This window comes from Erinaceus europaeus, chromosome 15 (assembly GCF_950295315.1).
Source record: "Erinaceus europaeus chromosome 15, mEriEur2.1, whole genome shotgun sequence".
Classification (NCBI taxonomy): Eukaryota; Metazoa; Chordata; class Mammalia; order Eulipotyphla; family Erinaceidae; genus Erinaceus; species Erinaceus europaeus.
Window position 1 is genome coordinate 28,597,028 of NC_080176.1, and position 27,813 is coordinate 28,624,840.

The 27,813-nt window shown below is 57.6% G+C and overlaps 1 protein-coding gene across 1 annotated transcript; it reads left to right on the plus strand.

The window, feature by feature from the left end:
• Nucleotides 1–1,064: 1,064 nt before the first annotated feature.
• On the plus strand, nucleotides 1,065–27,743 carry ELN (elastin). The gene is made up of 36 exons (XM_060173496.1): nucleotides 1,065–1,206; nucleotides 5,908–5,958; nucleotides 6,784–6,816; nucleotides 7,170–7,202; nucleotides 8,853–8,882; nucleotides 9,667–9,702; nucleotides 10,457–10,534; nucleotides 10,642–10,722; nucleotides 10,793–10,861; nucleotides 11,336–11,383; nucleotides 11,971–12,042; nucleotides 12,157–12,186; nucleotides 12,517–12,588; nucleotides 12,757–12,798; nucleotides 13,506–13,565; nucleotides 13,767–13,811; nucleotides 15,312–15,377; nucleotides 15,471–15,524; nucleotides 15,828–15,989; nucleotides 17,924–17,977; nucleotides 18,343–18,459; nucleotides 18,559–18,600; nucleotides 20,837–20,893; nucleotides 21,413–21,481; nucleotides 21,562–21,618; nucleotides 21,955–22,059; nucleotides 22,654–22,692; nucleotides 23,350–23,421; nucleotides 23,526–23,588; nucleotides 23,755–23,847; nucleotides 24,530–24,568; nucleotides 24,737–24,787; nucleotides 25,001–25,045; nucleotides 25,520–25,549; nucleotides 25,983–26,033; nucleotides 26,759–27,743. The coding sequence occupies exons 1-36, from the start codon at nucleotides 1,125–1,127 to the stop codon at nucleotides 26,800–26,802; spliced, it is 2,172 nt and encodes a 723-aa protein (XP_060029479.1). The 5' UTR covers nucleotides 1,065–1,124; the 3' UTR covers nucleotides 26,803–27,743.
• Nucleotides 27,744–27,813: the final 70 nt, after the last annotated feature.

Below are 27,813 nucleotides of genomic sequence, written 5' to 3' on the forward strand. Positions count from 1 at the left end.
AGCCAAAGCCCTGGGTGCCTACTTTCTGGTCCGGGAGATACTGGGACTTGGTGTTGACACAAGTGGTGGAGGTGAGTAAGGAGGCTGCCACTCTGGATGCCCCCCCAGGCCCTGTCCTCCAAAGAGGTCCAGCTCGCCCTTCCCCAGCCTGCATGGAATGTGGAGTCCAGGTCGCCTCTTGTCCCCTGATACTCCTGGAGAGCAAAGCCAGTATAGATTCACAACCCCCCAACCTAAGCCAACCCTGATTGCACTCCCCAGCACCCACAGATATGAGTCCCAGGTCCTCCCATGCACCACTGCACCCCAACTTCAAGAAGGAGGCTGTGGGCAGCCCTAGAACTTGCTAGGGACCCCATCTGTGCCCCACCCCTTGTGAGGCAATTCCTATACCATCCACCTTCCAGGCCATTCTGCCTGCCACCGCCACCACCAACACCCTCCTCCCCCCCCACACACACACACCTCCACAGGCATGGAATGAACGGGAACCCCACATCCCTAGACCTGTTAGCCCTATCTCCCCCTTCTGGGTGATGGGGGAGGCTGTCTGTCGAGGCCCAAGGGTGTTGGGGCAGTCTGGAGGGCCCGGCTGGGGGCAGGGGCACGGGACAGCTGGCCAGTGTCCTCACACTGGGCCCAGGGCCCAGCCGCAGGGGCGGGGGCCTGGCCGCTCAGGCCTCGGCTGGGGCCGGATTTTTGGCGGGGCTATTGGCCCTCCTTCCCTCCCTCCCGCTTCCTCTCCAGAGGGCTGTCCTGGCAGGAGCCCCCCTCACACTTTGGGGTGGGAAGCAGGCCAATAATGAGAGAGCAGCCACAAGAAGGAGAGAGATGGGGAAGTGTGTGTGTGTGTGTGTGTGTGTGTGTGTGTGTGTGTGTGTGTGTGTGTGTGTGTTTTAAGGAGGGGGGGGGAGTCCACAGTCTGCTGGGCCCTGGCCGGGCAGGCTTGCGAGCTGGGCTTTTCATAACTGCCCCCTCCCTCCTCCAGGCCCCCTCCCCCAGGCCTCCCCCTCCTCCCGCCTCCCGCCCGCCCTCCCGCCCTCCCTCCTTCCCAGCCACTGAGCAGCAATTAGGCTTTGGGGATAAAACGGGCCGGAGAGCAGACTGGGGCATTTCTCCCCGAGATGGCGGGGCTGACAGCTGAGGCCCTGCGGCCAGCGGCCCTCCTGCTCCTGCTCTCCGTCCTGCAGCCCTCGCAGCCTGGAGGTAGGCCTCTCCCGGCCCAGGCTGCCGGCTCCTCGGGGTCCCCTAGGGTCCCTGTGCCCCTCAGCCCTGCCCCACCATGGGTCCAGCAAGGCTGGAGGAACCTGTCACTGGGACCCAGCTCCTGTTGCCCCCAGAGGGGGCTCTGTCCCGGGTGCTGTTCACATCTAGGAGGGGGGGGACAGGGAGATTGCTGGGGAAGACCATGGGAGGGGCTTATTGGGACAGAGGACACCAGAGGCTGACACACCTGTAGAGTCTGCCCTGGGGACAGGCAGGGAACCTGGGTGGGAGGCCAACTTGGTCTGCTCATGCCACCTCATCTCTGCTGGGGCAGTCCCAGGAGGAAGATGGGGTAAAGCTGACCATGGGGCTGCAGGTTAGAGAGTGGAGGGCTGTCGCTGCCAACGTGGCCAGGTGTGTGTGTGCGAATATGGGTGTGCATGCAAAGCTGAAGGTCTACGTGGTGTGACAGGCACAGGTGTCTGTCGGGGTGGGAGGGGTGGCGTCTGCCAAAAGGTATCATCACAAAGTGGAGGAGGCTCCCTCGTTCCTACTCAGGTCTCTGTGCATGTGTGTCTGCATGCACCTCTGCGTGTGTGTGTGTGTGTGTGTGTGTGTGTGTGTGTGTGTGTGTGTTACACACTCACGCCAGTATCTGCAGAATCTGCTGCCCAGCAGGTGGACACACCTGTCAGATCTAATGGAAGGTGTGTCCGAAAGTGAGGTTGTCACTGAGGGTGGGACCAGGGCACACAGGGGACACTGGGGAAAGGAGCCACCTCAGGGTCCATGAGGTCAGCTCTGAGCCATTCTGCTCTAGAGCCACCTGGGGGTGGCTGTGTGGCTGGGCTGCAGGGGGGGCATGGGTGTGACCCCCTAGGGCAGGTAGAGGGGCATCTGGAGGTGCCTCTGAGCCATGAGGAGAGAAGTGAGGGCTCAGGAGCCCTTGGCTGGGGTGAGCAGGGTGGGGCTATGAGAAATAGACCTTGGTGGGGGTGGAAGGACATGGGGGGGGCACTGGGCGGGGCTGGAGACAGAGGGCAGGGGCAGCAGCTGTTTCCGTGAGATTGTGAGGCTGGCGGGACCTGGGCTTCCTGCTGGTCAGCTCCTCCCCCCCACCACCACTGGATGCTCTGACCCTCATATGGGTCCCTTAGGACATCGGGGGGCAGGAGCTGAGGGCACCTGCTTCCCAGTCCAGGGTCCTGCCTGAAGTTGAGGAAACTGCACCCAACACTTGAGGAAACTGAGGCACAGACAGGCTGGGGCAACTGTGGATGGGATGGGGTGGCAGGGAGGGGAGAATCCAACTGGCTCCCTGACAGGGGCTGATGGGGAGAAGGGGGCAAGGGGCTCAATCTTCTCCTGGGTCACCCTCAGCTCTGCCCCAGCTGCTCAGAGATGCTGGAACCATATGTGACTGTGATTGGATGGGGGCATCAGGGTGAAACCTAGATTGGAGTGTGAAAGAGGGAGGGTTTACAGTGACACTGAGGACACAGTCCACACAAACACTCACATGCTCCCACACCCAACACATACATTCAGAAAATCACTCACCTGGTTTGTGGAGAGGGGTCCCAGCTCTCCCCCCACCCCCAAGAGGTCCCACCCCAAAAGTCCCCCAACTCCACGATCATGCCCTCTCCACATAGACAAAAGCAAAGGGGGGGGGGGTTGGAAGACTTGAAGTGGGAGGTTGTCAGACCCACTTAGCACGGGGCACTCAAACCCCAAAACATCCCCTCCCAGACAACTTTTTTAAAGAAGGAGAGAAGAACTGGTGAAATTGTTCACTTGGACAATGTACTGCTTTGCCCTCTGCATGATCCGGGTTCAAGCCCAGCCCCCACTGCACTGAAAGGAGCTTCAGTGCTGTGGTCTCACTCTCTCTCTCTCTCTCTCTCTCTCTCTCTCTGTTTCTGAGAGACAAAGACAGAGATTTAAAAGGTGCCAAAAAATGCCTTAGATAACACCCCCCCTCCCACCACCACCAAATTTGGGTCTAGAGAAAGTCTAAAACAGTGGTTCACATACCTACCCTATGCTTGAGTCACCCTAGTTCTGGTGGGAGAATCCTCCTGCCCCCAGGACCCCTGCTGTGTCTGGTCCTCTCAGAGGTGTGGCATGGGCATGGGGGATGTAGAAAAAGCCACCCAGGTGGTTCAGCAGAGCCAGCTTGGGGGGGCTGACCTTATTCCCTGCCCCCCCCCCCCCGCTCAGGCAGGAGGGCAGAGTCTCTTGGCAGCCCCCTCTCTGCACAAACAGCAGACAGCAAATGTCCCTGGGGTGGGGGTGGAGAAGATCCCTCACTTGGTCACTTGGGCCTGGCAGAATCTCAGCCCAAACAGCCAGAGAGCTCTGGACCTGGTGCAGTGGTGTGGGGGTGGGGTAGGGGAGCTGTGTGATACGAGACACCTCTGCCGGACTCATGGGGGCTTGTGAGGAGCAGAAGGGGGGTCAGCTTGTGTAGACAATGTGCAGAGATAGGGGAACAGACAACCCTGGGGTGGGAAGAGAGGTGGCCCCTTGAGTCCCAGGAAATCCTGGGAGGCTTCCCCGAAGAAAGGACATTTGAGGTGGACCCCCCTGGAACTATAGTACAATTTCTGAGGCACTTAGGGAGACAGCAGGTGAGGAGTGATGCACTTGTCCCATGAAGCATACAAGCCGGAGTGTTTGAGAAAGACCCCCAGGCGGCAGAGTCTGGGTGCTGAGATGCCAGGGAGACTCCCACCCTGGGCTGGCAAGCACCACAGACCAAAGCCACATGAAACCAGAGCAGCTCACAGCCAGCTACAGCGTGCTGGGCCAGGGCAGGGGGGCAGCTGCAAGTTCATCCCGGGAGCCAGGGGGCATTCCTGCAGGTGGTAAGGGAGCCTGGAAGGAGACCCCCTTTTGACAAGTCACCTCTGACTGGCATAGGCAACCAGGATGGGGGCCCTGAACCCACACTAATGATGTCTCCACCTCCTCCCCACAAAGCCAGGACCAAAATCCCCAGCCCTCCCCACCAGATTATTGAGGCCCAGACAAGAATTCCTGGGGTGTGGGGTGGGGGCTGAGACAGACAGGTCAGGAGAGACACAAGGAAAAGCAGAACAGGAAGGGTAGGGGCAGAATTTGAGGAAGAAAAACTCCTCAGGAAGTGGGAAAAATTATTTTTAAAAATAAAAATAGTCAAGGGTCTGGTTAAGTGCATATATTATCATGCAGAAAGACTCAGATTCAAGCCCCCGGCTCCCCACCTGCAGGGGGAAAGCTTCATGAATGATGAAGCAGGTCTGCAGGTGTCTCTCTGTCTCTCTCTCACTCTATCTCCCCCTTCCCTCTCAATTTCTCTCTACCTCTATTACATAAAATAAAATTTTTTATATAAAAAAAGGAAGTTGGGGTCCAGCCAGGCCTGGGATCTGAGCCAACTCGAGCTCCAGGGATGTGGGGGACTGAGGATGGGAGCATCAGGCTTGCACCCTTCACAGGCTGGGCACCGGTGGATGCCTGGCATCATGCCACACACTGCTCAGCAGGATGATGGGTCACTGTCTTTCTTGGGGGAGGAGGTGGCACTTGCAGGATCCAGATTCAGGCTGGACAGCAAAAAGGTCCCAAGGAGTTGAGTGAGCCTGCCTGGGGTCAGGGGGCAGTATAGACTCCCAGGGGTGTCTGCAGCCTCTGCCCCCTTCTGAGCACACCCCCCCCCCCCAGCAGGAGGAGTGAGCAGCCAAGAGTGGAGGAGGGAAAGGCTGAGAGCTGGAGGCCAGGCAGCTGGATGTCAGACGCCCAGGGAGGCTGTGTGTGTCTGACAGCCTTAAAGGGTTCTGAGGCCAGCCCCTCCCAGCAGGTCCTGCACCCCCAGGCTCTGGCGAGATTGCAGTTGGCTGAGGCCTTGGGGTCCCTGCAGGGCTGCCCCATGCCCTCAGGCTCAAACCCAGCCCCAAAAGAGGGCTCTGTCCAACCAGTTGTGTGACTCCGCCACTACCACCACCACCCAACCCCACCCCACCCCACCTCTGGCCACTTTCACAGCTGTTCAAAAGGGGACAGACCTCTCCACCCAGCTGCCTCCCAGGGAGGCCCAGAGAAGCAGCCTGGGAAAAGTGTCTCGTGAAAAGGTACAGGTTCAAGCCCCAAGCTGCCATGTGACAGGGCCAGGTTGGGGTATCTCTCCTCTCTCTGTGTCTCTCACCCACTATGTGAGAAAAAAGAAACAGAGACAGAGAGAAAAGGAAAGGAAGGGAGGAAGGAAGGAAGGAAGGAAGGAAGGAAGGAAGGAAGGAAGGAAGGCTGGGCAGTGGCATACCCGGTTAAACACACATAGTACCAAGCATAAGGACCCACAAAAGGATCCCAGTTGGAGCCCCCAGCTCCCCACCTGCAGGGGGTCTGCTTTACACAAGGTGAAGCAGGTCTGCAGATCTCTCCCCCTCTGTCTGCCTTCTCCTCCCCTCTCAATTTCTCTCTGACCTATCCAAAAATCTGAGGAAAAAAAATAGCCACAGGAGCAATGGATTCATAGTGCAGGCACCGAGTCCCAACAATAACCCTGGAGGGAAAGAAAGAAAGAGAGAGAGAGAGAAGGAAAGGAGGAAGGGAAAGGGAAGGAAGGATTTCTGGTAGCTGTGTGGTGTTACCACCTGGGTCCCCCTATTTGGTTCTCTCTTCTCTGCCTAATGGGGGTCTCTGCTTGTTTCCTTCTAGGGGTTCCGGGGGGTGTTCCTGGTGGAGTCCCTGGAGGTGTCTATTACCCAGGTAATGTACTCTCTCTCCCCCAGTCCCAGCTAAGGCCTGTGGGAATGTCCTTGGGAGAAGCACAATCTAGCCCATGGTTCACAGTTCATGGGAGCCGGGTTTGCAAAAAACATAAAGCAAAGAACCCCCCACCCCAGACTGGATCATGCGGCGACAGTAGCTCTGGAGTATTAGTCAGCCAGGAAAAGGGGACCATGGTTGTATTGCAAAGTGGTAAAGGGTTGTTCAAGTAAGATCCTTCTGAAAGTGTCAGTAATGTGTTGAGCAGGCTGGGAGAGCCCCTCTCCCTCAAAACTGGCAGAATGTGGCAGCAGTGGCATGAGGGGAGCACGGACATTTTTTTTTATTTAAGAAAGGATTAATTAACAAAACCATAGGGTAGGAGGGGTACAACTCCACACAATTCCCACCACCCAATCTCCGTATCCCACCCCCCCCCATAGCTTTCCCATTCTCCATCCCTCTGGGAGCATGGACCCAGGGTCATTGTGGGTTGCAGAAGGTAGAAGATCTGGCTTCTGTAATTGCTTCCCCGCTGAACATGGGGGACATTTTTTTTTAAGTAAGGAAGAAAAACAATTTTTTAAAGTAGGGTGAACATGCAAAGTACCGTGGACCATATGAGAAGGCATTCAGGTGTGCTGGATGGTGGTGGGCACACTGCCAGGCTCACGGGGTGTCTGTGGAAGGCAGATGGGGAAACTTAGGCAGGAGGCACTGAAGGTTAACCAAGAACATTGTTGCACCTTGGGTTTGTTTAGGGGCTGAGGGGGACTTTGTGACAGGAATCCTGACCTCTGCCCTCCCCACCACCTCTCCTTGCAGGAGCTGCTGGTCTTGGAGGCCTGGGAGGAGGAGGTGAACCCAGAGACTAACCTGAGATCCTCACTGGGATCCCCATAAAGCCTCAAACCCCAGAACAAACCTGGCCCTGGCCTCTGTCCTGCCCCCTTCCTCTTTTACCCACCCCTCCCAGAGGCAGCCCCCAGTGGGTTCCCTTTACAGACTGAGAAACTGAGGCTCAGATTATGGGGCCCGCAGGTGGGAGCAGGGGTTAGATTCTGGATACTGGCAGCCCTCCACCACCACCACCACTGAAAGCCCTCAAGGACCTGGGGAGTTAACCCTCATACAGTCTCACCTTGCTGGTTTGAGGGGGCAGGCAGAGGGGGATCAGGGCTCCCTTTCACTCCCCTCTGTTCCCCCTGCAGCTCTGGGCGCTGGAAGCAAACCCCCTAAGCCAGGTAAGACCAAGATCTCATAGCTCTGGGGAGGGGAGAATGGGCAGTGCCAGCCCCCCCACAGGTGGGAGCTGGGCCCCAGAACCCCAAGGGGCAGGAGGCTGGAGGCAGTTTAATTGCCCCCCACATACAGCATGTGAGGTCTGTCCATTATTCACCCTGCAAGTGTCTACATGTCCAGGAGGGACTGGTAGCATTCGCTCTGGAATATTAGGCAGCCAGGAAAAAGGAAAAAGCTGTCCTGAAACACAGACCTGAAAGCCTCCCTCCTCCCACTGGGCCCCTTGTTCCAGTCCTGGGTTCCAGGGACCACCAGACTCTTAGTGGTGACTCAAGGGTACATGTGACACATGACAGGACCCAGACTCTGCCTGGAGGTTCCCCCTGGCTCTTGGTTCAGCACCACACTGAGCTCCAGGCCCCAGGGGAGCTCCCTTCTGGAACCTGAGCCCTGAGGTTCCCAAGAAGGAGAAGTGTTCCCCTCCATCCCCACCCCACAGGGCAGCAGCATCTACTTCCAGAGCAAAGAGTGCTCCTGGGAGCATTGAGGAGGGAACAGGTAGCCAGTAGGACATGCCATGGGTGTGAGAGCCCCCCTCCCTGCAGCCTTGGGACCCTACTCCCCTCCCCCATCTTCTTGGCCCCAGGCCCAGTCCCCCCCCGCCACACACACACACACACACATGGTCAGTGGCTCTTGCGAAACCCTGGGCCGTGGAGCCAAGCCCAAGGAGCTCCTCCCTGCCCAGCCCGGAAAGCCCCTCTGATTGTGAAATTTGGGGCCAGCCTGAGCAAGGCAGGATCCCCCCTCAGCTCTCTGCCCAGACCCTGCCTGTTGTGTCCCAGAGTCTCTGCAAGTGGGTAACCCAGGAAGAACCTGACAGCAGAGCCCAAGTGGGCAGAGAGGGAGGTGCCAGGGAGGGGGTCCCCTGGGGACCAGACAAAGACCCCCCAGCCACCAAGTCCCACACACAGGTCCTGACAAATGACAAAGCACCCTGAAAGGAAGTCAGGCTCCTGATGAAAGGGGGCTGACTTCTGTGACCTCGAGGGGCAGGGTCACATGCCCCCCGACACACACAGATGGGGCAGCCCCCCCACACACACATCTGGGACCCTGGACCTTGGGGCCTGGCTAAGCAGCAGGTGAATGGATCCCTGGCAAGCAGAGGGTGGGTGGTCTGGTGGGACCGGTGGGCAGCTAGGAGCCAGTACCACCCATACCCCAGTATCAGCTGCAGGCCAGCTTCATAACCCACGCCCCCCAAGGCAGGAAGTAATAGGAGACCCCACTGGGTGCCTGGGAGCGCGCACACACACACACAGAGTGATTTTTCTTTAGTAATAAAAGAGACAGAGAATCAGAGCATCATTCTGACACATGCAATGCCAGGACTTGAACTCAGGACCTCCTGCCTAAGAGTCCAGCACTCTATCCACTGCACCCATTCCTGGACTGCTAGGTTCTCACAGGCCCCTGTGGCCTCAGAATGATCAAGGACACAATGGCCATTTGGCTGATGGAGAAACTGAGTCTCAGAGAGGGGATGCCCCTTGCTGGGGCACTGGGGGGAAAGTGGGGCAGTGAGTCTCCAACCCAGGGCACTCTGAGTCTTGGAGGGCCAGGACTGATATTTTTCTCCTCTTCTCCAGGGGCTGGGCTCCTCGGAGCATTTGGACCAGGTAAGTCTGCAGGAAGCAGGTCAGCAGGGGTGATTCTGGGCCTGAGGGTGCTCCCTCCCCATCCTCTCCCACCCCTGCTTCCCCTCACTTCCCATCACCCCTCTTCTCTTCCTCTTGCCATTGGGAAACGTCCCCGCGTGTCCTCTGGCCTCTTTTTGCTCAGGAAGCAGGCTTGGCTGGAGAGAGAGAGCCCCATGACAAAGCCACACCCCCACCCAGTGCTGGGAAGAGAGCTTGATCCCCATATCCTCAGTTAGTGCTCCTACAGTTAGGACATAGGCTGAACAAGCAGGCTTGATGGGCTGGGGAGACCCCCAAGGGGCCCAGCGGGTGTGTGTGAGGTCCCCAGAGCTCTGGGCCCTGAGGCACTCACGGGCAGCTCCGTAATTGGAATCAAACCCACTTCCAAGGCTGCGGAATGTCTGGGAGGCTAGAGCCAGTGGCCTGGGGCCCAGATGTGCAGCCGAGGAGCCAGAGAGAGCCAGGAGGACGGAGGGACAGACAGACAGCTGGTGGGGGGACAGACCCTCATCCAGCCACCAGAGGAGGAAGAAAGGGCCAGCAGGGCAGAGCCAGCTGGTGTGTCTCCCCCCTCCACCTCCCCCTCCACCTGTCCCCAGAGGCAGCCACACCCCATGACACACAGCTGGGCCTGAGCAGTGACCCCTTCAGCCACCTGCAGATTGAGCCAGGCTTAAGGACCTGGGTGGCCACACTCACGGAGCCAGGCCACCATGATGCCTAGTCCCCGTGCCATCCCTTCAGCTGTCCCCTCCTCCTGCAGGTGCTGGGGCACTGGCTGGTGGTGGTCCCGGAGCTGGTGAGTGTTGGTGACCCGTTGGAGGGGACCAGAGCCAAGGCCCCTGCCCCTGCAGCAGCCCAGCATGGAGGATGGAGGTGGGGTGCCAGGGTTCAAGGAAACAGGCCAGGCCTCCTGCCCTAAGCAGTTGGGCAAGAGATATCCCAGCTGGTCCTGGGCATGTGACAGAAAGATGACCAGGGCTGGTGGCAGGAAAATTCAGGCTTAACTTGGTCAGTGTGTGTGTGGGGGGTGGGGGGGTATAGATGCTGGTGACCTTTTGTTTTAATGTTTTATTTATTTATTGGATAGAAACAGAGGGGAAGGGAGGGGAAGACAGAAAGACACCTGCAGCCCTGCTTCACTACTCATGAAGCTTCCCCCTGAAGGCGGTAACCAAGGACTTGAACTCAGGTTCTTGCTTATGACAAGGTGTGCACTCAACCCAGTACACCACCCAGCCTCTTGCTTTATTTCAAAGACTTATTTATATATCTGTGTGAGAGAGGAGAAAAGCAGAGCCTCACTCAAGCAAATGTGATGCCGGGGCTCAAACGTAGGGCCTCATGCCTCAGAGCCCAGCGCCTTACCCACTGCTCCCCAACCAGGGGTCTCCAGCATAGCTGGGGGTGGGCATTGCACCCCAACACTGAGCCCAGGAGCCACGGGCCCAGACTGGCTGGGAAGTTCGGCTGAAGTGGGAGAACCTGACCACACTAGCGGGCAAGGAGGAGGGGGGCTCAGGAGTCACCCTGTACCCTTCCCTGTCCCCCAGGCCTGAGCATCTACCCTGGAGGCCTGGTGCCTGGTGGAGCGGCTGGCGCAGCAGCGGCCTACAAAGCAGCAAAGGCTGGTGAGTGCTGCCCTGGGGACACCCACATGGGAACACTCATACTCCAGGACATGAGGACAGGAGCAGTCACCACTGCCTCCCTGTGTGACCCCTTCTATCCCCGGCAGCAGGTGCTGGCCTTGGTGGCGTTGGTGGCATTGGTGGAGTTGGTGGTCTCGGCGGCGTGGGGGGCCTGGGCGTGTCCACAGGTAGGTGGCCGGGCTCAGGATGCCTGGTGGAGGCTAAAGCCTGGGGACCCTCTGACCCATATCCCTGTAGGAGCAGCTGTGCCCCAAACTGGAGTGGGGGTCGGAGCTGGTGTAGGTGGGAAGCCTGGCAAGGTGCCTGGTGAGTGCCAGGAGTAGGGGCAGGGGTGGGAGAGGGGGGTCCCTGCATGGGTGGGAGAGGGAGCCTCTGTAGGGGTGGGAGTGGAGCTCTCTGCAGGGGTGGGAGACGGTTTCTCTGCAGGGGTGGGAGAGGGGTTCTCTGCAGGGGTGGGAGAGGGGGTTTCTGTAGGGATGGGAGAGGGGTTCTCTGCAGGGCTGGGATAGCCCATGCAAACTCCCTGTCTGGTGAGCACCCCTCTCTCTTCATGGCCCTTGAGCAAGTGACTCTGAGCTGGGCTGTGAGAACAGGCACCAGGAGCAGGGTGGTCTGTCGTGGGGAGCAGGGTTCTATCTTAGCCTTGTCCTCTGATGTAACTCCTCCCCCCCAGGACTGGGTAACCTGGAGATGGGTCTGGGGCAGGGGAAAGCCAGAAGGGCTTCCTAGAGACCCCGCTCTGTTCATGGTTCCTCCTTCTCCTCCTCCCTCTGGCCACAGGTGTGGGGCTGCCAGGTGCCTACCCAGGTGGGGTGCTCCCAGGCGCAGGTAAGACCCAGGGATTCCACCCCACTGAGGCCACCTGAACCCCCCCCCCAAGCACACAGGTCCTCAGACCAACAGCCCCAGCCCCCCCCCTTAACCCAGCCAGCTGTTTACCAAAAGCTGTGAGTCACCAGGGGCCCCACCCTGTGTCTCTGTCCCCCCACAGGGGACACCTCACGACCTCACCTCCCCTCCCTGCCAAGGCCCCAACACCCCACCCAGCACATGACCTCCCGAATTCCCCCAAAACCCCAGATTCTGGTCACTTCGCCCTGTCCCTGCCCAGGGAGCAGACATGGGGGAGCCCCAGACCCTGCAGGGTGGGGGGGTTCCTAGGCCCCAAAGACGCTGATCTCCAGGTACCCACAAAAGGTAGATGAGGGGCATTGAGGCCCCTGATCACAGGACCAGAAAAATGAACTGAAATTTAGACCTCAGGAGGGGCAGGGAAGGCATGTCACGCTCAAACAGCCCCCAGGCCCCCTGAGATGTGCCCCTGACTGACACCACATAAGATGCCCCCCAGTCACCCAGCGGAGTAGGGGTGCCCAGCCAGGCTTTGCCTTCACTACCGCCTCCCCTTCCCTCAGGAGGCCGCTTCCCAGGCGTTGGGGTGCTCCCTGGAGTTCCCACTGGAACAGGAGTCAAGTCCAAGACCCCAGGTATGCAACTGAACCCCACATCAGGCCCCCTGGCCTAGGGTGGGTAGGGGTTGGAGGAGACCCTGGCCTCAGGGACCCCCCCCCCCAGCTCTATAACACCTCTCTGTGATGCAGGTGGAGGCGGAGCTTTTGGCGGGATCCCAGGTGAGTGGCTGGGTCCCCCCTGGCTGAGTAGGCTGGCCTGTGGCGCTGCTGGGGAGGGACTGGCATGCAGAGTCCTGCCCAGGTCTGGGCCTTCTCCCTGGAGTCTGAGCCTGGCTGCAGCCTTGGCATAGGAAGCCACAGGCTTCCCGTAGTTGTACCTGCTTGCCTGATACCCAAACCTTCTAGGAGGAGGAAATCTTGGGCCTTCCTGGAGGGGGTGGCCAGGGCTGGGGGAGCCAGGAAGATTCCCCCCCCCCCCCCATGGTGATTTCAAAGTGCAGTGTGGGGCAGGGCTGTGAAGGGCCTGAGTCTGCTCCCCTTATACCACAGGAGTTGGCCCCTTTGGGGGACAGCAGCCCGGAGTCCCTCTGGGGTACCCCATCAAGGCCCCCAAGCTTCCAGGTATGTTGAGGTGGGGATCCCAGAGGCTCTTGGTGCCTCCCAGCTGGAACAAACTGACTCCTGGGGCAGAGAAGCATCCCTGTGAGAGTGGATGGGCAGGGGATGGGGTGGGGCGCATTGACCCAGGGAGGGGACCCCAGCCCTGAACCCATACTGCTTTCTCCCCAGGTGGCTATGGCCTGCCCTACAGCACTGGGAAGCTGCCTTATGGTGAGGAGGCAACTGGACGCTGGTGGGGAGGTTGGCTCTCAGGAAGGGACCTCAACAAAAGGAACCAGGGATCTGGGCTCAGCCTTGTTGGCAGCTCCTCCTCCTCCTCCCCTTCCTCCTTCTCCCTCCTCCTCTTCCCCCTCCTCCCCCTCCTTTTCTCTTACTTCCCCTTCTCCTCTTCCCCTCCTCCTCCTCCCCCTTTTCTCTTACTTCCCCTCCTCCTTTTCCCCTCCTCCTCTTTCCCTCCTCCTCCCCCTCCACCCCAGGATCTGGGTGATTCACCTTATTCCCTGAGCCTCAGTGTTCCCAACTGTAAGATGAGACTCCCTTGGGGGCTGGGCAGTGGCACAGCTGGTTAAGCACACATGGCACAAAGTGGAAGGACCAGTGTAAGGATCCCAGTTTGAGGCCTCAGCTCCCCACCTGCAGGAGGGGGTCACTTCACAGGTGGTGAAGCAGGTCTGCAGGTGTCTATCTCTCTCTCCCCCTCTCTGTCTTCCCCTTCTCTCTCCATTTCTCTATGTCCTATCCTACAACAACAACAGCAATAACAATAACAATATAATAGCAACAATGATAAACAACAAGGGCAACAAAAGGGAAAAAAAAAAAAGAAGAGGCTACCTCCTGCCTGTGTTTGTGTTAATCTCAACCCAGTTGGAGGTGTCAGGGCCCTCTTGACATGCCTCCCCACCCCCGTCCTGCAGGCTACGGGCCTGGAGGAGTAGCAGGAGCTGGCGGCAAAGCGGGGTACCCGACCGGGACAGGTGAGCAAGGTCTCTCCCCATGTCCCCCAGGGGGTGCTAGACCCCCACTGGGGTGGCTTGTCTGCAGACCCCAGTGTTGGTGGGGCTCTGACACCCCCTGCATCCAGGGAGCCACCCCCTCTGCCTCCTGGGGCAGATCAGTAGGCTCTGCAAGGTGGTGTGCAGGTCCAGAACCCCTCACCCCAAACCCTGTGCCCCCAGGGGTTGGTGCCCAGGCAGCGGCGGCGGCTAAAGCAGCGAAGTATGGTGAGTGCAGTGCAGACCACCCCCCTTACCACCTCCAGAACCTGGGGCTGGTCTGACTCTGGCTTGAGTCACTTCCTGTCCAAGATCTAACTCACCACCACCTGCACTTCCATCCCTCTCTCTGCCCACTTATCTCCCGTCCATCTGCCCTCCATCCATTCACTCTTCCACCCATTGGTCCATCCATCCATCCTTCATTCATCATCCATTTATCTATCCACCATCTACTCATCATCTATCTACCATCCATCCATCCATCCACTCACCATCCATCCATCCACCATCATCGGTCCACCTACCATCCATTCACTCATCTAATCACCGTCCACCACCACCCATCCATCCATCCATTCATCCATCCATCCATCCACCATCCATCCATCCATCAGTCCATACATACATCATCCATCCACCCACCCATCCATGATCCATCATTCACTCATCATTCATCCATCACTCATCTATCCATCCATCAATCCATCACCCATCTGACCACCCATCCATCATCCATTTATCCATCTGTCATTCACTCATGATCCATCTGTTCATCACCATCCACCCCTGGATGCACTCCTTCTTCCCTCCACTCTGTTCTCCCTCCATCCACCACCCTTCCTCTCAGTCATTCATCATCCCTCACTCTCTCCATCTCCTTCCTCCCCCCTCACAGCCATTTCTGAGTCCAAGGACAGGCAAGAGCTATAGGGGTTGAGGGGAGGGGGCACAGCTCTTGGGGGGTCAGGACACTTGTCCAAGGTCCTACTGTGACCAGGCTGGTCGGCCCCACAGTCAGAAACAGCAAGGTGGAGCCTGGGCCGAGGTAAGAGGCAGCCTGGCATTCAAGTGATGGTTTTAGAAAGAACTCATCAGGCAAGGTGCATACCTTGCCGTGTGCATGACCCAGGCCTGAACTCCAGCACCGCATGGGGAGGTGCTATGATGCTGGGGAAAGAGCCATGCTCTTTCATTTCTCTCAGAATGAAAATGTCAAAGATAGCTTAGTGGCCATTTAAGTGGCACAGCAGTAATTCTAACACACAGCACTGGGGGTGGGCACAGGGGGCATTGCCCTCCTCCCAGCAGGCCAAGGAGACAGAAGTCCTCTTCCTCCCCCTAGTCCCAGGAGCTAGGGCAGAAACCAACTGCCCACCAGTCTTGAAGGGCACAAAACGCAAGGGGAGCCAGGATCTGAACCTCCTTCCCCACCCCAGGGCACCAGGCTCCCTGGCAGCTGGAACTAGGGGAGGCTGGAATGCAGGAGTAGGGGAGAGTGGGAGAGGGGGGCTTCCAGGGCTCTTAGGTTACAGGCTTGGCAGGGCAGGAGAGGCCTGGAACTTTCCTCCAGAAGCCTCGGTACTTGTCATTTCTGGCTGTGAGGCGATGAGGGAATCTTCCAGAGTGCGTTGGCACAAACACAGGGGTGGGGGTCCCTCTCCTGGGGGTGTCCCTTTCTGCCCCAGCCCCCAGCTCATGACTGTCCTTGCGTCCTTGTCTGGTCAGCTGGGGCAGGAACTGGAGCTCTGCCTGGAGGAGCCGGAGCCATTCCAGGGATCGGAGGGCTGGCAGGTAGGGAGTGGGTCGCTCCCTGCTGGTGGGTCAGGCTGGGGGGGCCTGGCAGGTGGGCCACCCTCACCCTCACCCCCTGTGAAACCCCTCCAGGAGCCGGGACTCCAGCCGCTGCAGCCAAAGCAGCAGCCAAAGCAGCCAAGTACGGTGAGTGTCCTTCATCCCATGGTGGCCACCCTGCCCCCACACCCTAGTCCAAGAAAACTGCCTTGACCCCTGCTCAGGTGTTGGGGACCCCCCCAGCCCTGGGAGGTGAAGTGGACCTGGCCTTTGACCGTCTCCTTCTTTCCCAAGTCTCTTCTGCCCTGGATCTTTCTGGCCATTGTCCTGGGAGATCGGCTCTGCGATCCACACTGACTGACCCAGAACAGGGACCCTATGAGCGCTGCACCCCCCAACCACTGCACCGGGGCCCAGGTGCAGGACACAGAGCACCCTTTCCCTCCACAGGGACTGCAGGAGGTTTGGTGCCTGGGGTGCCAGGCTTTGGCCGGGGAGTTTTCCCAGGTGCTGGTGTGCCTGGTGCTGTGGTGCCAGGTGTTGGAGTGCCAGGCGCTGGGGTCCCTGGTGTTGGAATCCCAGGTGTTGGAGTCCCAGGTGCTGGAGTCCCAGGTGAGCCCATGTGTGTGCAGGTACAGGTAGATGTGTGTGTGTGTGTGTGTGTGTGTGTGTGTGTGTGTGTGTGTGTGTAACGTGAGAATGATCAGCAGAGCAGAGTCCTCCCTGTCTCTTCACCAGTGCTCCCCCCTCGCCCTCCCCTCACACACACACACACACACACACCACCCACTGTTCCCACTTCCCAACCCACCACTGCCTGTCACTGTGCTCCTGGGGACAGGCCCTGACATTGTCCCCTGTTGTTTTTTTTTAAAAGGAAAGACTCCAAATAGATATTTTTTAACTTTATTTATTTATCAAATAGAACAGAGAGAAATTGAAAGGAAGGAAGGAGATAGAGAGGGAGAGAAATACAGAGAGATGCCTACAGGCCTGATTCACCACTTGTGAAGCTTTCCCCCTGCAGGTGGGGACCAGGGGCTTGAACCCAGGTCCTTGTGCACTGTAACGTGAGCGCTTAACCAGGTGCACCACTGCCTGGCCCCACATTGTCCTCTCTGTGTCCCCAGAGCATAGTTGAGTGGGTGCCTAGGGAACTGGGGGGTTGAGGGTGAGGGATGGATGGATGGATGGATGGATGGATGGATGGATGGATGGATGGATGGACTGATGGACAGACAACTGGAAAAGTCATGTAAGTGAATCCATAGATGAATAAACAAATTGAGAGATAAAGAGACTGGGTGAAAAATTGAATGAATGAATGGATGGATATAAGGATAGATAGATAAATCGATGGATGGATAGATAGATAAATAGGCAGGTAGGTAGATAGATAGATAGATAGATAGATAGATAGATAGATAGATAGATAGATAGAAGATAGATAGATAAAATGTGAGTAGATGAAAAGACAGTAGGGGACTAGATAAATGCCTAGATGGAGGGATGGATGGATGGATGGATGGATGGATGGACTGATGGACAGACAACTGGAAAAGTCATGTAAGTGAATCCATAGATGAATAAACAAATTGAGAGATAAAGAGACTGGGTGAAAAATTGAATGAATGAATGGATGGATATAAGGATAGATAGATAAATCGATGGATGGATAGATAGATAAATAGGCAGGTAGGTAAGATAGATAGATAGATAGATAGATAGATAGATAGATAGATAGATAGATAGATAGATAGATAGAAGATAGATAGATAGATAGAAGATAGATAGATAGATAGATAGATAGATAGATAGATAGATAGATAGGTAGAAGATAGATAGATAAAATGTGAGTAGATGAAAAGACAGTAGGGGACTAGATAAATGCCTAGATGGAGGGATGGATGGATGGATGGATGGATGGATGGATGGATGGATGGACTGATGGACAGACAACTGGAAAAGTCATGTAAGTGAATCCATAGATGAATAAACAAATTGAGAGATAAAGAGACTGGGTGAAAAACTGAATGAATGAATGGATGGATATAAGGATAGATAGATAAATCGATGGATGGATAGATAGATAAATAGGCAGGTAGGTAAGATAGATAGATAGATAGATAGATAGATAGATAGATAGATAGATAGATAGATAGATAGAAGATAGATAGATAGATAAAATGTGAGTAGATGAAAAGACAGTAGGGGACTAGATAAATGCCTAGATGGAGGGATGGATGGATGGATGGATGATGGTTGGCTGGGTGGATGGATGGATGAGCTCATAGCTAGAGAAGCAGATGAGTAGATAAGTGGGCAAAGGGTAGGTGCAGGTTGATGGTGAGACACAGGTGGACAGACAGCAGACAGACAGACACAGAGAGAAGAGGAGGGTAAGTCAGAGACCCCTGGGGAGTGAGCAGGGAGAAGGCTGAGCTGGGAGGACAGCTGAGTGAGGGTTGGAGAGGTGAGGGAACCCTAATAGGTGTTGTGTGGACCCTGGGTACCCCTGACACCTGCTCCCCACCATGTATCTCCAGGGGCCGTGTCACCAGCTGCAGCTGCTAAGGCTGCTGCCAAGGCAGCCAAATATGGTGAGTGTGGTGCCCGCATCCAACTCTTACTTCCAGGGCCACACAGCTAGGGGCTTGCACAGCGGGGACCCCGGTCTGTGGAAGGACTGTGGGGGACCTGTCAGGGCTGGGATTGTTCCATCATGAGGCCATGGGGTCACCCGTGGGGAGAATTCCCCAGACCCAGCTGACCTGGGTGGGGAGATGGGTCCTGCCCAATGCCACCTGCCAGGCCTCTCCCAAAGGTGCAGAGGAGTGGGTTGGGGCCCTGGGGCATCACATGTGTCACAGAGGCTTCTGAATAGAGTCAGTGGGTCTAAGGGACAGAGGTCACCAGCACCCCCATCTTTTCCATGAAGCCCCTGCCTCACTCCCACTCCCCACAGGTGGCAGAGGCGGCGTAGGAGTCGGGGGCATTCCCACCTACGGGGTGGGCGCTGGGGGCTTCCCCGGTTATGGCGCTGGAGCCGGGGCTGGAGCAGTACCTGGAGCCGGCATCTCCCGTGAGCCGCGTGGGAAACCTGGAGGCAGGGGGGACAGGGTGGAAGGAGGGCAGAGCCTTGAGCACAAATGCTGAGGGGACCCATCTCCATTCCCCACAGCTGCAGCCCAGGCAGCAGCTGCAGCTAAGGCTGCCAAGTATGGTAAGTGCCCCCTCAAGCCCACCAACGCCTTAACCTCTCAGCCCACCCAGTCCTCAGTCTCTCAGCCCCTTAACCACCCCCCAGTTCCCCAGCCCCTCAACCCCCCAGTCCCCTAGTCCCTCAGCCCCCAGCCCCTCAGCCTCTCAGCTCCTCAGCTCCCCAGCCACCCAGCCCCTCAGACTCCCCAACCCAGCTCTGCTCTACCACGGGGCTGGCCTCCCACTCTGCTGCTCCAGCCACCCCAAGCTCCAGGGCTGAGACAGGCTGGGTGAACCCCAAGGCTCCCTGACCTTTTTCTGAGCCACACTGGCTGTGCCTGCCCTTGGCAGAGGTCCTATTAACATCCATGGTGCCCTGTTTACACCCCTCATCCCCACCCAGAAAACAAGCCTTTCTGCCCCCCTCAACCCCCTGCCACCTCCACCCTCTGGGATGCCTGGAGGGGCAGGACCAGGTGACTCTCACCACCCTCCCCCCGACAGGTGCTGCAGGAGCAGGCCTGGGAGGGCTGGTGCCCGGAGCTGGGGGCGTGGTGCCAGGGGCTGGAGGTGTAGTGCCAGGAGGTGTGGTGCCAGGGGCCGGAGGCGTGATGCCAGGGGCCGGAGGAGTGCCAGGTGAGCTGTGACCCCCCCCCCAGGCCAGAGTGTCTCTGTGTTTTTCTATCTGTGTCTATTTCTCTCATTGCTAAAACTTTAAAATTTAGCAGCCCAGGAGGGTAGATAAAGACCTGGGCTCTGGAGACTGAGGTCCCGAGTTCCATCCTCAGCACTGCATGTGCCAGAGAGAGGATTTGCTTCTCTCTCTCCTTCTCCTCCTGTTCTCTCTCACAAAGAAATACTTCTTAGGGGTCAGGTGGTGGCACACCTGTTTAAGCACAAGCACACATTACAGTGTGCAAGGACCCGGGTTCAAGCTCCTGGTCCTCAACTCCAGGGGGAAAGCTTCACAGTTGTCTCTATCCTCCCGTCTCAATTTCTCTCTGCTTCTATCTATCCAATAATAAAGAAAAGAAATGTTTAAAAAATCCATATTTTATTTTTATTTACTTATATTTTACCAGAGCACTGTTCAGCTCTGGCTTATGGTGGTGTGGGAGATTGAACCTGGGACTTCAGAGTCTATGGCATGAGTGAGAGTAGACTCTGCATAACCATTATGCTATCTGCCTCCTCCCAAAATTCTTTTTTTAAAAAATATTTTATTTATTAATGAGAAGGACAGGAAGAGAGAGAGAAAGAACTATACATCACTCTACATGTGCATCCTGGAATTGAACTCAAGACCTCCTGCTTGAGAGTCCAGTGCTTTATCTACTGTGCCACCTCTAGCACCACGCAAAATTCTTAATAACAAGATGAAATGTAATTAAAATGAGATTAAGTCAAGCTTTTCCCACAAGACAATTTCTCTTCTATATTCTTTCTTTCTGGGAGAAAAGTCTCCCCCACCCTTTTTTTTGGGGGGGTGTCAGGAATTGAACCCAAGACCTTCTATGTTAACAGCTTGAAGGCTGCCACTGGCCTATGTCCCAGCCACTGAGAAGATTCTCCTTTTTGAATTTCCCCAAGAATTCAGTCATCTCCTCCAATATTTTTGGAGACAGGCACCTTAATACTTTTTTTTTAATTCATTTATTAATTAACAAGAGAAGTGGTCCAGGAGGTGGCACAGTGGCTAAGGCACTAGACTCTCAAGCATGAGATCCTGAATTCAGTCCCTGGCAGCACATGTACCAGAGTGATATCTGGTTCTTTCTCTCTCTCCCCTATCTTTCTCATAAATAAATAAATAAAATCTTTAAAAGAAAAAAGAGAGAGAAAGAAAGAAGCAGACCTTCCCTCCAGCACATTCAATGCCAGGAGGGATCAGTCTAGGGACCTCAGGCTCGAGAGTCTGGTGTGCTATCCACTGCACCACCTCCCAGGGGCACTCTTGTGATGTTTTTCAACTGAAAGCAGCTTAAGCAAAAAAACTCCCTAAGTCTCCCAGGCTGAAGTCCAAGGGAGACAGGGCTCTACCAATCATAGTTTTAGACCCTCCTCCTCCTCAGGGTCTCCTCACTCAGACATGGAATTCAGGTGGCCTGCATGTGGCCCTCTGCATCCTGGGGAGGGACTTCCCCAGAAATGGGGCCAGGTCCCCAGAAGTGGGTGCTGGCAGGGCTCTTCACAGTGGGGGAACGTAGGCGTGAGGAAGGGTACCAGGACCACTCCCCATCTCCTGTGTCACTCTTCAGGGGCGGGGACTCCTGCAGCTGCAGCCGCCAAAGCCGCTGCCAAGGCTGCCCAGTATGGTGAGTGCTCCCCAAGTCCCCGAGGCCTCTGCCCTGCACTTCCTCCCTGTCTTGGGGTCTCTGCTCTGCCGCCTCCCACCCCCCACTCCACCACCATAACTTGACAGATGTGGAAACTGAGGCTCCAAAGGCTTCAGTCGCTGGCCTGCTGTATGGTGGCTGAGCCAAGCTTCGAACCAGGGTTTCCCAGAGGCCCTGTGACTGCAGAGCTCTTCCCCACTGGGTCGCAGGTCCTTGGGGGCCCTGTCCCTCCAGAGGTGGGGGGCTCCTGGGTCTGCACAGACCTGGTCTGGGGGCGTGGCCCAGCAGGGGCGAGCCCAGGGTCACACACCTGGCCGCCCAGCCTCCTGCCCTGCCCGCTGGTTTCTGTCCCTGCTGGGGACCAGCATCAGGAGCCTTGTCCCTTCCTCACAGGTGTAGGGCCAGGGGGCGTGGTCCCCGGAGGCGTGGTCCCCGGAGGCGTGGTCCCCGGAGGCGTGATCCCCGGAGGCGTGGTCCCAGGAGGAGTGGTCCCCGGAGGCGTGGTCCCCGGAGGCGTGGTCCCCGGAGGCGTGGTCCCCGGAGGCGTGGTCCCCGGAGGCGTGACAGGTGAGCCTCAAAAGACCTGAATCCCCAGGGAGTTGCCCACCTTGAGTGCCCACCCTGAAACCCGCCTCTCCCTCCAGGAGCCGGCGCCCCGACCGGTGGCAAGTCTGCTGCTCAGCTGGCCGCCAAAGCCCAGCTCCGTGAGTGTCACTGCCCTCCTCACCTGCCCTGCTCACCTCTCCTCTGCCCTCCTCTGCCTTCCTCTGCTCTCCTCACCCCTCCTGTGCTCTCCTCACCCCTCCCCTGCCCTCCTCATGCCTCCTCACCTCTCTGACCTCCTCACCCCTCCTCATGCCTCCTCACGCCTCCTCTGCCATCCTCACGTGGTGTTGGGGGGGGGAGTTGAGATCTGGGGTACCAGGAAGGCCAAATAGTGGGGGGGAGCAGAAGGCTATTTCCCTTGGAGCCTGGCTCAGTGCCCTGGTTCAGCCTGTGCCCCCACCCACCCATGGCTACCACCTGCCTGTCTCCCTCAGGGGCTGCCGCTGGACTTCCTGCTGGGGTGCCGGGCTTTGGAGCTGGTGCTGGGGTCCCCGGGTTTGGAGCTGGTGCTGGGGTTCCTGGATTTGGAGGTGGTGCAGGTGAGTCCACCATCACTGATTCTCCCCCGCCCCCCGCCCAGCAGAGGGACTTCTTCCTCCTCCTCTGGGCGAACAGAGGGGGTTCCCCATGAGGTTAGAGTATAGGGGTGACAGATGGGGCAGGCCTGGGGTGGGAGCAGGGGAGGAAGATTCAGAGTCCCCGGCTTCTTGGGAGAAGAGTGACAGGGCTTCAGACAGAGAAGGCCACCACCTGGGGAGGAACAGTAACCACCCTGAGGCCCACAACAGCCTGAATGAAAGGGGGCCACTTAGACCCTCAGCTCTTCATCTGCTGGTTCTTGACACTACTCAGCATTCAGCTTCAGGCAGGCCACACTGGGTCTAAAGAGGCTGTGAAGGGGACAGGGAACACTGAGCATACAGCTCAGCCCTCAAGTGTCCCCCAGCAGGCTAGCAGGGTGACAGCCAGACAAGTGTGCCTGGCAGGGGAGCTCCCAGCAGGGGGAAACCACAGTTTCTGGGCTTTGAAGGCTGAGGGAATCCAAGAGGACTCCCTGCAGGAGGCGGAGCTCCCAGGCACCGAGCCCAGCTGCTGAACACTTTGTCTCTTCTTTTTTCCTCTTTTCCCTCCAGTACCTGGATCTCTGGCCGCTGCTAAGGCAGCCAAATATGGTGAGTGCACTCCTCAAACATCCCCTCCCCACTGGAGAGTTCCTTCTCTGCCCCTCCCCACCCCCAAAAGGCAGCTTCAAAGGCCCTGCCCACTGCATGTCCTCCAGCCCCACACCGCCAGCCAGACTCTTGCTGCCCTCACATTCCTGGGACTTCCAGGCTCCCTCAGTTCCCTCCCTCCTCACCTCCCCTGTCCCCTGTGGCCACCATGACTTTGACCCCTTCACACATGCCAAGAAATCTGCAGACCCAAGTGCACATCTCACTCCTGCTGCACCCCACTTTTCTCACCTGCAGAAAAAGGATGCTTAAGGGGACATTGGGGGGAGTGTCACCAGTGTTTACTGTCCCGGAAGCCACTGCCATGTCCCTTGTCCCAATGCCCTGCCCTGCTCAGAGGCCCCCAACTCGGGGCACCCCCACTCCCACCCCAGAGCATGTCCCATGATTGTCCCCACACCTGCAGGATGAAAGAGACTGTCACCCCCTTTAGGGAACTTGAGAAACAGAATTCAAGCCCAGGGCTGTCAAAGTTCTGGGCCGCACCCCCCCACCCCCACCCCCAGGAAGGATAGAGATTTTTCTCAGAGTCAGTGAGGGGGCAGGGTCACCTCATCTTCTGGCATGGGCTGACTTCTATTTCTCCTTCCTTCACAGGTGCAGGGGCTGCTGGGGGCCTGGGTGGTCCTGGTAGCCTCGGGGGAGCAGGGGTCCCCGGCACTGTGGGAGGTGAGTTGAGCCCTGGGCTGGAAGTGGTAGGTGGAGGTCCCCCTGAGCCCCCTGGCTGTGAGTGACCAGTGCCCCCCCCCCCCGATGTCCCTCTGTGTTCCCAGGAGTCGGGCCTGCTGCTTCTGCTGCTGCTGCTGCCAAAGCAGCTGCTAAGGCTGCCCAATATGGTGAGTATGGGGCTTGGGGGTCCTGACCATGCCTGAGGGTGAGCATGTGTCCCAGAGCTGCATCCAGCACCCCTGACAGCCCTGCAGGCCCCCCAGGCCCCACCCCCATCCTGGCCTAGCACTGCAGGGCTAATGTCTGGCTCTTTCTGCTGATCTGGGGCGCCAGGAGGACTTGGAGCTGGAGGACTTGGGGCTGGAGCACTCGGGATTGGAGGACTCGGGGCCGGCGGAGCCATCCCAGGGGCCGGGGGCTTTGGAGGTGAGGGGCGCTCTGGGGGGGCAGGGTTGCATGTGTGCTCATGCACTAGAGGGAAGGGGGTGGGGAGCTGGCCCCCAAAGAATCTCCAAAAAGATTCTCCTGCCTAAGGCTCCAAGGGCCCAGGTTCAATCCCCAGCACTACCTGAAGCCAGAGCTGAGCAGGGCTCTGGTCTCTCTCATTTTCATAATACATAAATCTTAAGGGCTGGGGAGACAGAGTCATCATGATACAAAAAAGACTCTAATGCCCGAGGCTCCCAGGTCTCAGGTTCAATCCCCAGCACCAACAGAAGACAGAGTTGAGCAGGGCTCTGGTAAAATAATTAATTAATTAAGGCCGGGTAGTGGCACACCTGGTTGAGCGCACACATTACAGAGCTCAAGGATCCTGGTTCGAGCCCCCCACACCCACCCCATCCCCACCTGCAGGGAGGAAGTTTCACAAGCGGTGAGGCAGATCTGCTGGTGTTTCTCTCCCTCTTGACCTTTCAATTTCTCTGTCTTTGTAAAAAAATAAGTAAATAAAAATAGAGTAAAGCCTTTTGGCAAGGTAGTAGATGACATGGTGGCAGCGTAACAGGGGAGGGACCAGAGATGAACAGATCAGGAGAGGACACTTTTGGGGGAGGGTGGCCTTATGCAGAATGTCCTAGAACCTCACTCCTGACCTCTCTTCCCCCAGGTGTGTCTCCAGCTGCAGCTGCTAAAGCAGCCAAATATGGTGAGTCACCCCCTCCCTCAGGGGCTCCCCCCACATCCCCATCATCCCACCCTTCCTGGCTGGGGCCTCCATCCTGAACTCGAGACCCCAGGCACCTGTCCACTGACCTGGCCCCAGAACCCAGGGGGACACGGACTTTGTCTTGACCTTCCATCTGGCTCTTCTCAGGTGCTGCTGGCCTTGGAGGTGTCTTAGGGGCCCGGCCCTACCCAGGAGCAGGTAGGCAGGGAGTCTGGGCTATGAAATAGGGGTGGGGGCACAGGTCAGGTCAGAGCAATCATGGCTGGAGGGCAGCGGAGGCCTCAGACACCCAGTGACAGGACTTGGGGGGGGGGCGCTGGACGGTATTGAGGGTTGTGGAGAAGCCCCTCTCCAGACTTTGGGGAAACTGGGGAGATGGCACCCCACATCTGTCCCAAATCTCTCCCTCAGGTGTGGCAGCCAGGCCTGGCTTTGGACTGTCTCCCATTTACCCAGGTATGCCCATGCCTCTGTCTGCAGCCCACCCTACCCTAGGGTTCACCTCACACACATGGGGCTGAGCCATGACCTCTAGCCTCCCCCTCCTTCTCCTCTCCCTCCCTGGAAAGGCCAGAAGCATCTAAGGCTTTTCTGAAGATAGCTTACCTGGTAGGAGGCATGCCTCGCCATGTACACAGCCTGAATTCCAGCCCCCTTGACACTACATGGGAGGACCACAGCACCGGGGGAAGCTCCAGAGTCATGGTGCCTCTCTCTCTCTGCCTATCAATCTGAAATGTAGAAAGTTGACCCCAGTTGCCCTGGATCTCCCATGTGCAAGCCCTTCCCTCCCCCATCCATACTATTTTCCTGATGAGGGAAACTGAGGCAGGGAAGGCCGAGAATTTTGCCAGGCAGAGTTCAGGGTTCCAGACAGCCAAGCTCAAACTCGTCCCCCAGAAGTGACGACACTTTGCCTTTGCCTTGCAGGTGGTGGAGCTGGGGGGCTGGGAGTTGGAGGTGAGTCTACAAGACCTAGAGATCCCCCCCAGCCCCCACCATTTTCAGTAGGGCTGTGGGTGCCTTCCAAGGGGTGTGGGTGGAGTGGGGAGGTGGCCCTGGCAGGGGTTGGGGGCGTTCACAGAGCCCTGGGAGTCACAGAAGCTAAACATGCAGGCCTAGAACATCGGTGGTGGAGGCAGGGACCTCTGGTTCTTGGAGTTTCTCATCTGGCATTGACCTGGGGGCCAAGAGGGAGATGGGGAATAGCCCCCTCCTCGTTGAAGGTCTAATGGCAGTAACTGATAAGCACTACCCCCCAAAAAAGGAGGGAAACTGAGTCAGGCCCCTTCAAGCAGGTTGTTAGGGAAAGCTGGGGGGCTGGTACATCGTGGGGTACCAGGAGAGGCAGGAAAGCCTGACCCCCACCTCATCTCTGCCCTTCCCTCCACAGGAAAGCCCCCCAAGCCCTATGGAGGTGCCCTGGGAGCCCTGGGTTACCAAGGTGAGTGGGGGCTCAAAAGAGGGGGTTGTCAGCCTGGTTGGGGGGCTGGGCTTCAGGGAGGGGAGATGAAGGGGGTTCTGGCCACCCCCACCCAGGGATGGGCAGAGAGACCCAAAGTGCCAGGATAGGCAGGGACGAGCAGAGCAAGCCCGGGAGGGAGAAGCAAGGCCAGCCTGACTCTTGAGGCTGCCTCACCCTCAGCCAGGTTCCCCTAGAATCACCCAGCAATAGGGACGCCCCGACCTGCGCTTCCGCTGGATACCACCAGAGGGCGTGCATGCGCCACACCTGTTCCCGCATCAAGTGAGGGTGGGGGGACACGCCCTCCAGGCTCCCCGGGGTTTCTCTGTCTGATCCTCCCAGAGAGAGGCAGGTATGTTGGGTTCGAGTCTCAGCTCTGCCAGTAGACTTGGTCGCTCAATTCTCCTTTCACCCCGTTTCCTCTGCCAGGGGCACTCTGAGCTGCCCTGGGCTTCCTGATATGGGAGGTGACCCTTCTCCATCTGGCGCCTACCCCCAATCTACAGTATTGGTGGACCCTGTTCCTACCCTCCTTGCCTGAGGTGGGAGGGAGTCCTGTACACAGCTCAGAGTCTAGCCAGGCTTCTTGGGGCATCTGTCTGTTCTCCGCTGTGATAGTGAGGAGTCAGGTCAGCCGGGGGTTTGAGCTGTGGCTGAGGGGGTTGGGGGTGCTCCTGATCATCACATGTCTCCTCTCCACCTAGGTGGGGCCTGCCTGGGGAAGTCCTGTGGCCGGAAGAGGAAGTGAGCCCCCCCAGGACCCCCGACCTACAACCTCATCAACGTTGGTGCTACTGCTTGGTGGAGAATGTAAACCCTTCCTGACCTCCCCCCCTCCACACACCTAAATCCCCTCTCCTGAACCCCTGGCCTGGGGAGAGGGGACAGGCAGGCTGGGCAGCCTTGGAAATCCACAGGACAAAGAAAACAAGAGAGCAGAGCCCCCCCCCACTCCATCCCAGGGAGACCTACCCACTTAAGAGGCAAGGGAGTGGGAACCCCCTTTCCCACCCAGGAGCTCACACACACACACACACACACACACACACACACATTCTCTCTCCATCTTGAGAAGAACTTGGTGCTACAGGCTGGTGCTCTCAACTTCCAGACGGGAAAGGAGGAGGGAAGGGCAGCCCCTTGTGGGGATCCCCCCCTCCCCAGGACTCCTCTGAAGCAGGTGCAGACACTTTCTGGGCAGGCCTGCAGCCTCCCCTTCGTGCCCGGGACCCGCCCCAGGCTGTGGTCCCCTTGGTACCCCAGCTGGATTCGGTCACCCCATCTCTGGCTGCCTCAGCCCTTCTCCCCCCTCTCCCAAAGGCTGTTCCCCACATCTGGTGCACCTTCACTTAGAAGGAACCCCCCCAATTGGGAATAGCCCTCTTTCTCTTGTGGAAACACCCTCTCCCACCCACCTATCCCTCAGTCCGTCCATCCTGCTCTTCCGGGACCGCCAGGTACCACCAGCCTGTGCCCCCACCACCAGCACCCCAACACAGGGGCCTGTGTGCCTGATGGGGTGCAAAGGCCATGCCGGAACTGGGGGACAGGCATCTCCCCCCTTGGGTGTCCCCCCCACGCAGTACTGTATCCCCCCACCTAGAGCCACTGTCATTCAGAGCATCCCACCCCCCATCTCTTTGTGTCTTGCTGTGATAGATCAGTAAATATTTTATTTTTTGTCCTGGATCTTCGGGGCGTGTGTTCTCTGGGTTTTATTGGGGGGGTGTTTATTCTGGTAGGGGCATGCAAGTTCCCC

What these genes read in the sequence shown, in the direction of transcription:
- ELN (XM_060173496.1), top strand. Translation starts at nt 1,125, where the DNA reads ATGGCGGGGCTGACAGCTGAGGCCCTGCGGCCAGCGGCCCTCCTGCTC. An exon ending in CCTCGGAGCATTTGGACCAG is followed by an intron (nt 8,883 to 9,666) that starts GTAAGTCTGCAG and finishes CTCCTCCTGCAG; the next exon opens with GTGCTGGGGCACTGGCTGGT. An exon ending in CCGGCCCTACCCAGGAGCAG is followed by an intron (nt 24,788 to 25,000) that starts GTAGGCAGGGAG and finishes TCTCTCCCTCAG; the next exon opens with GTGTGGCAGCCAGGCCTGGC.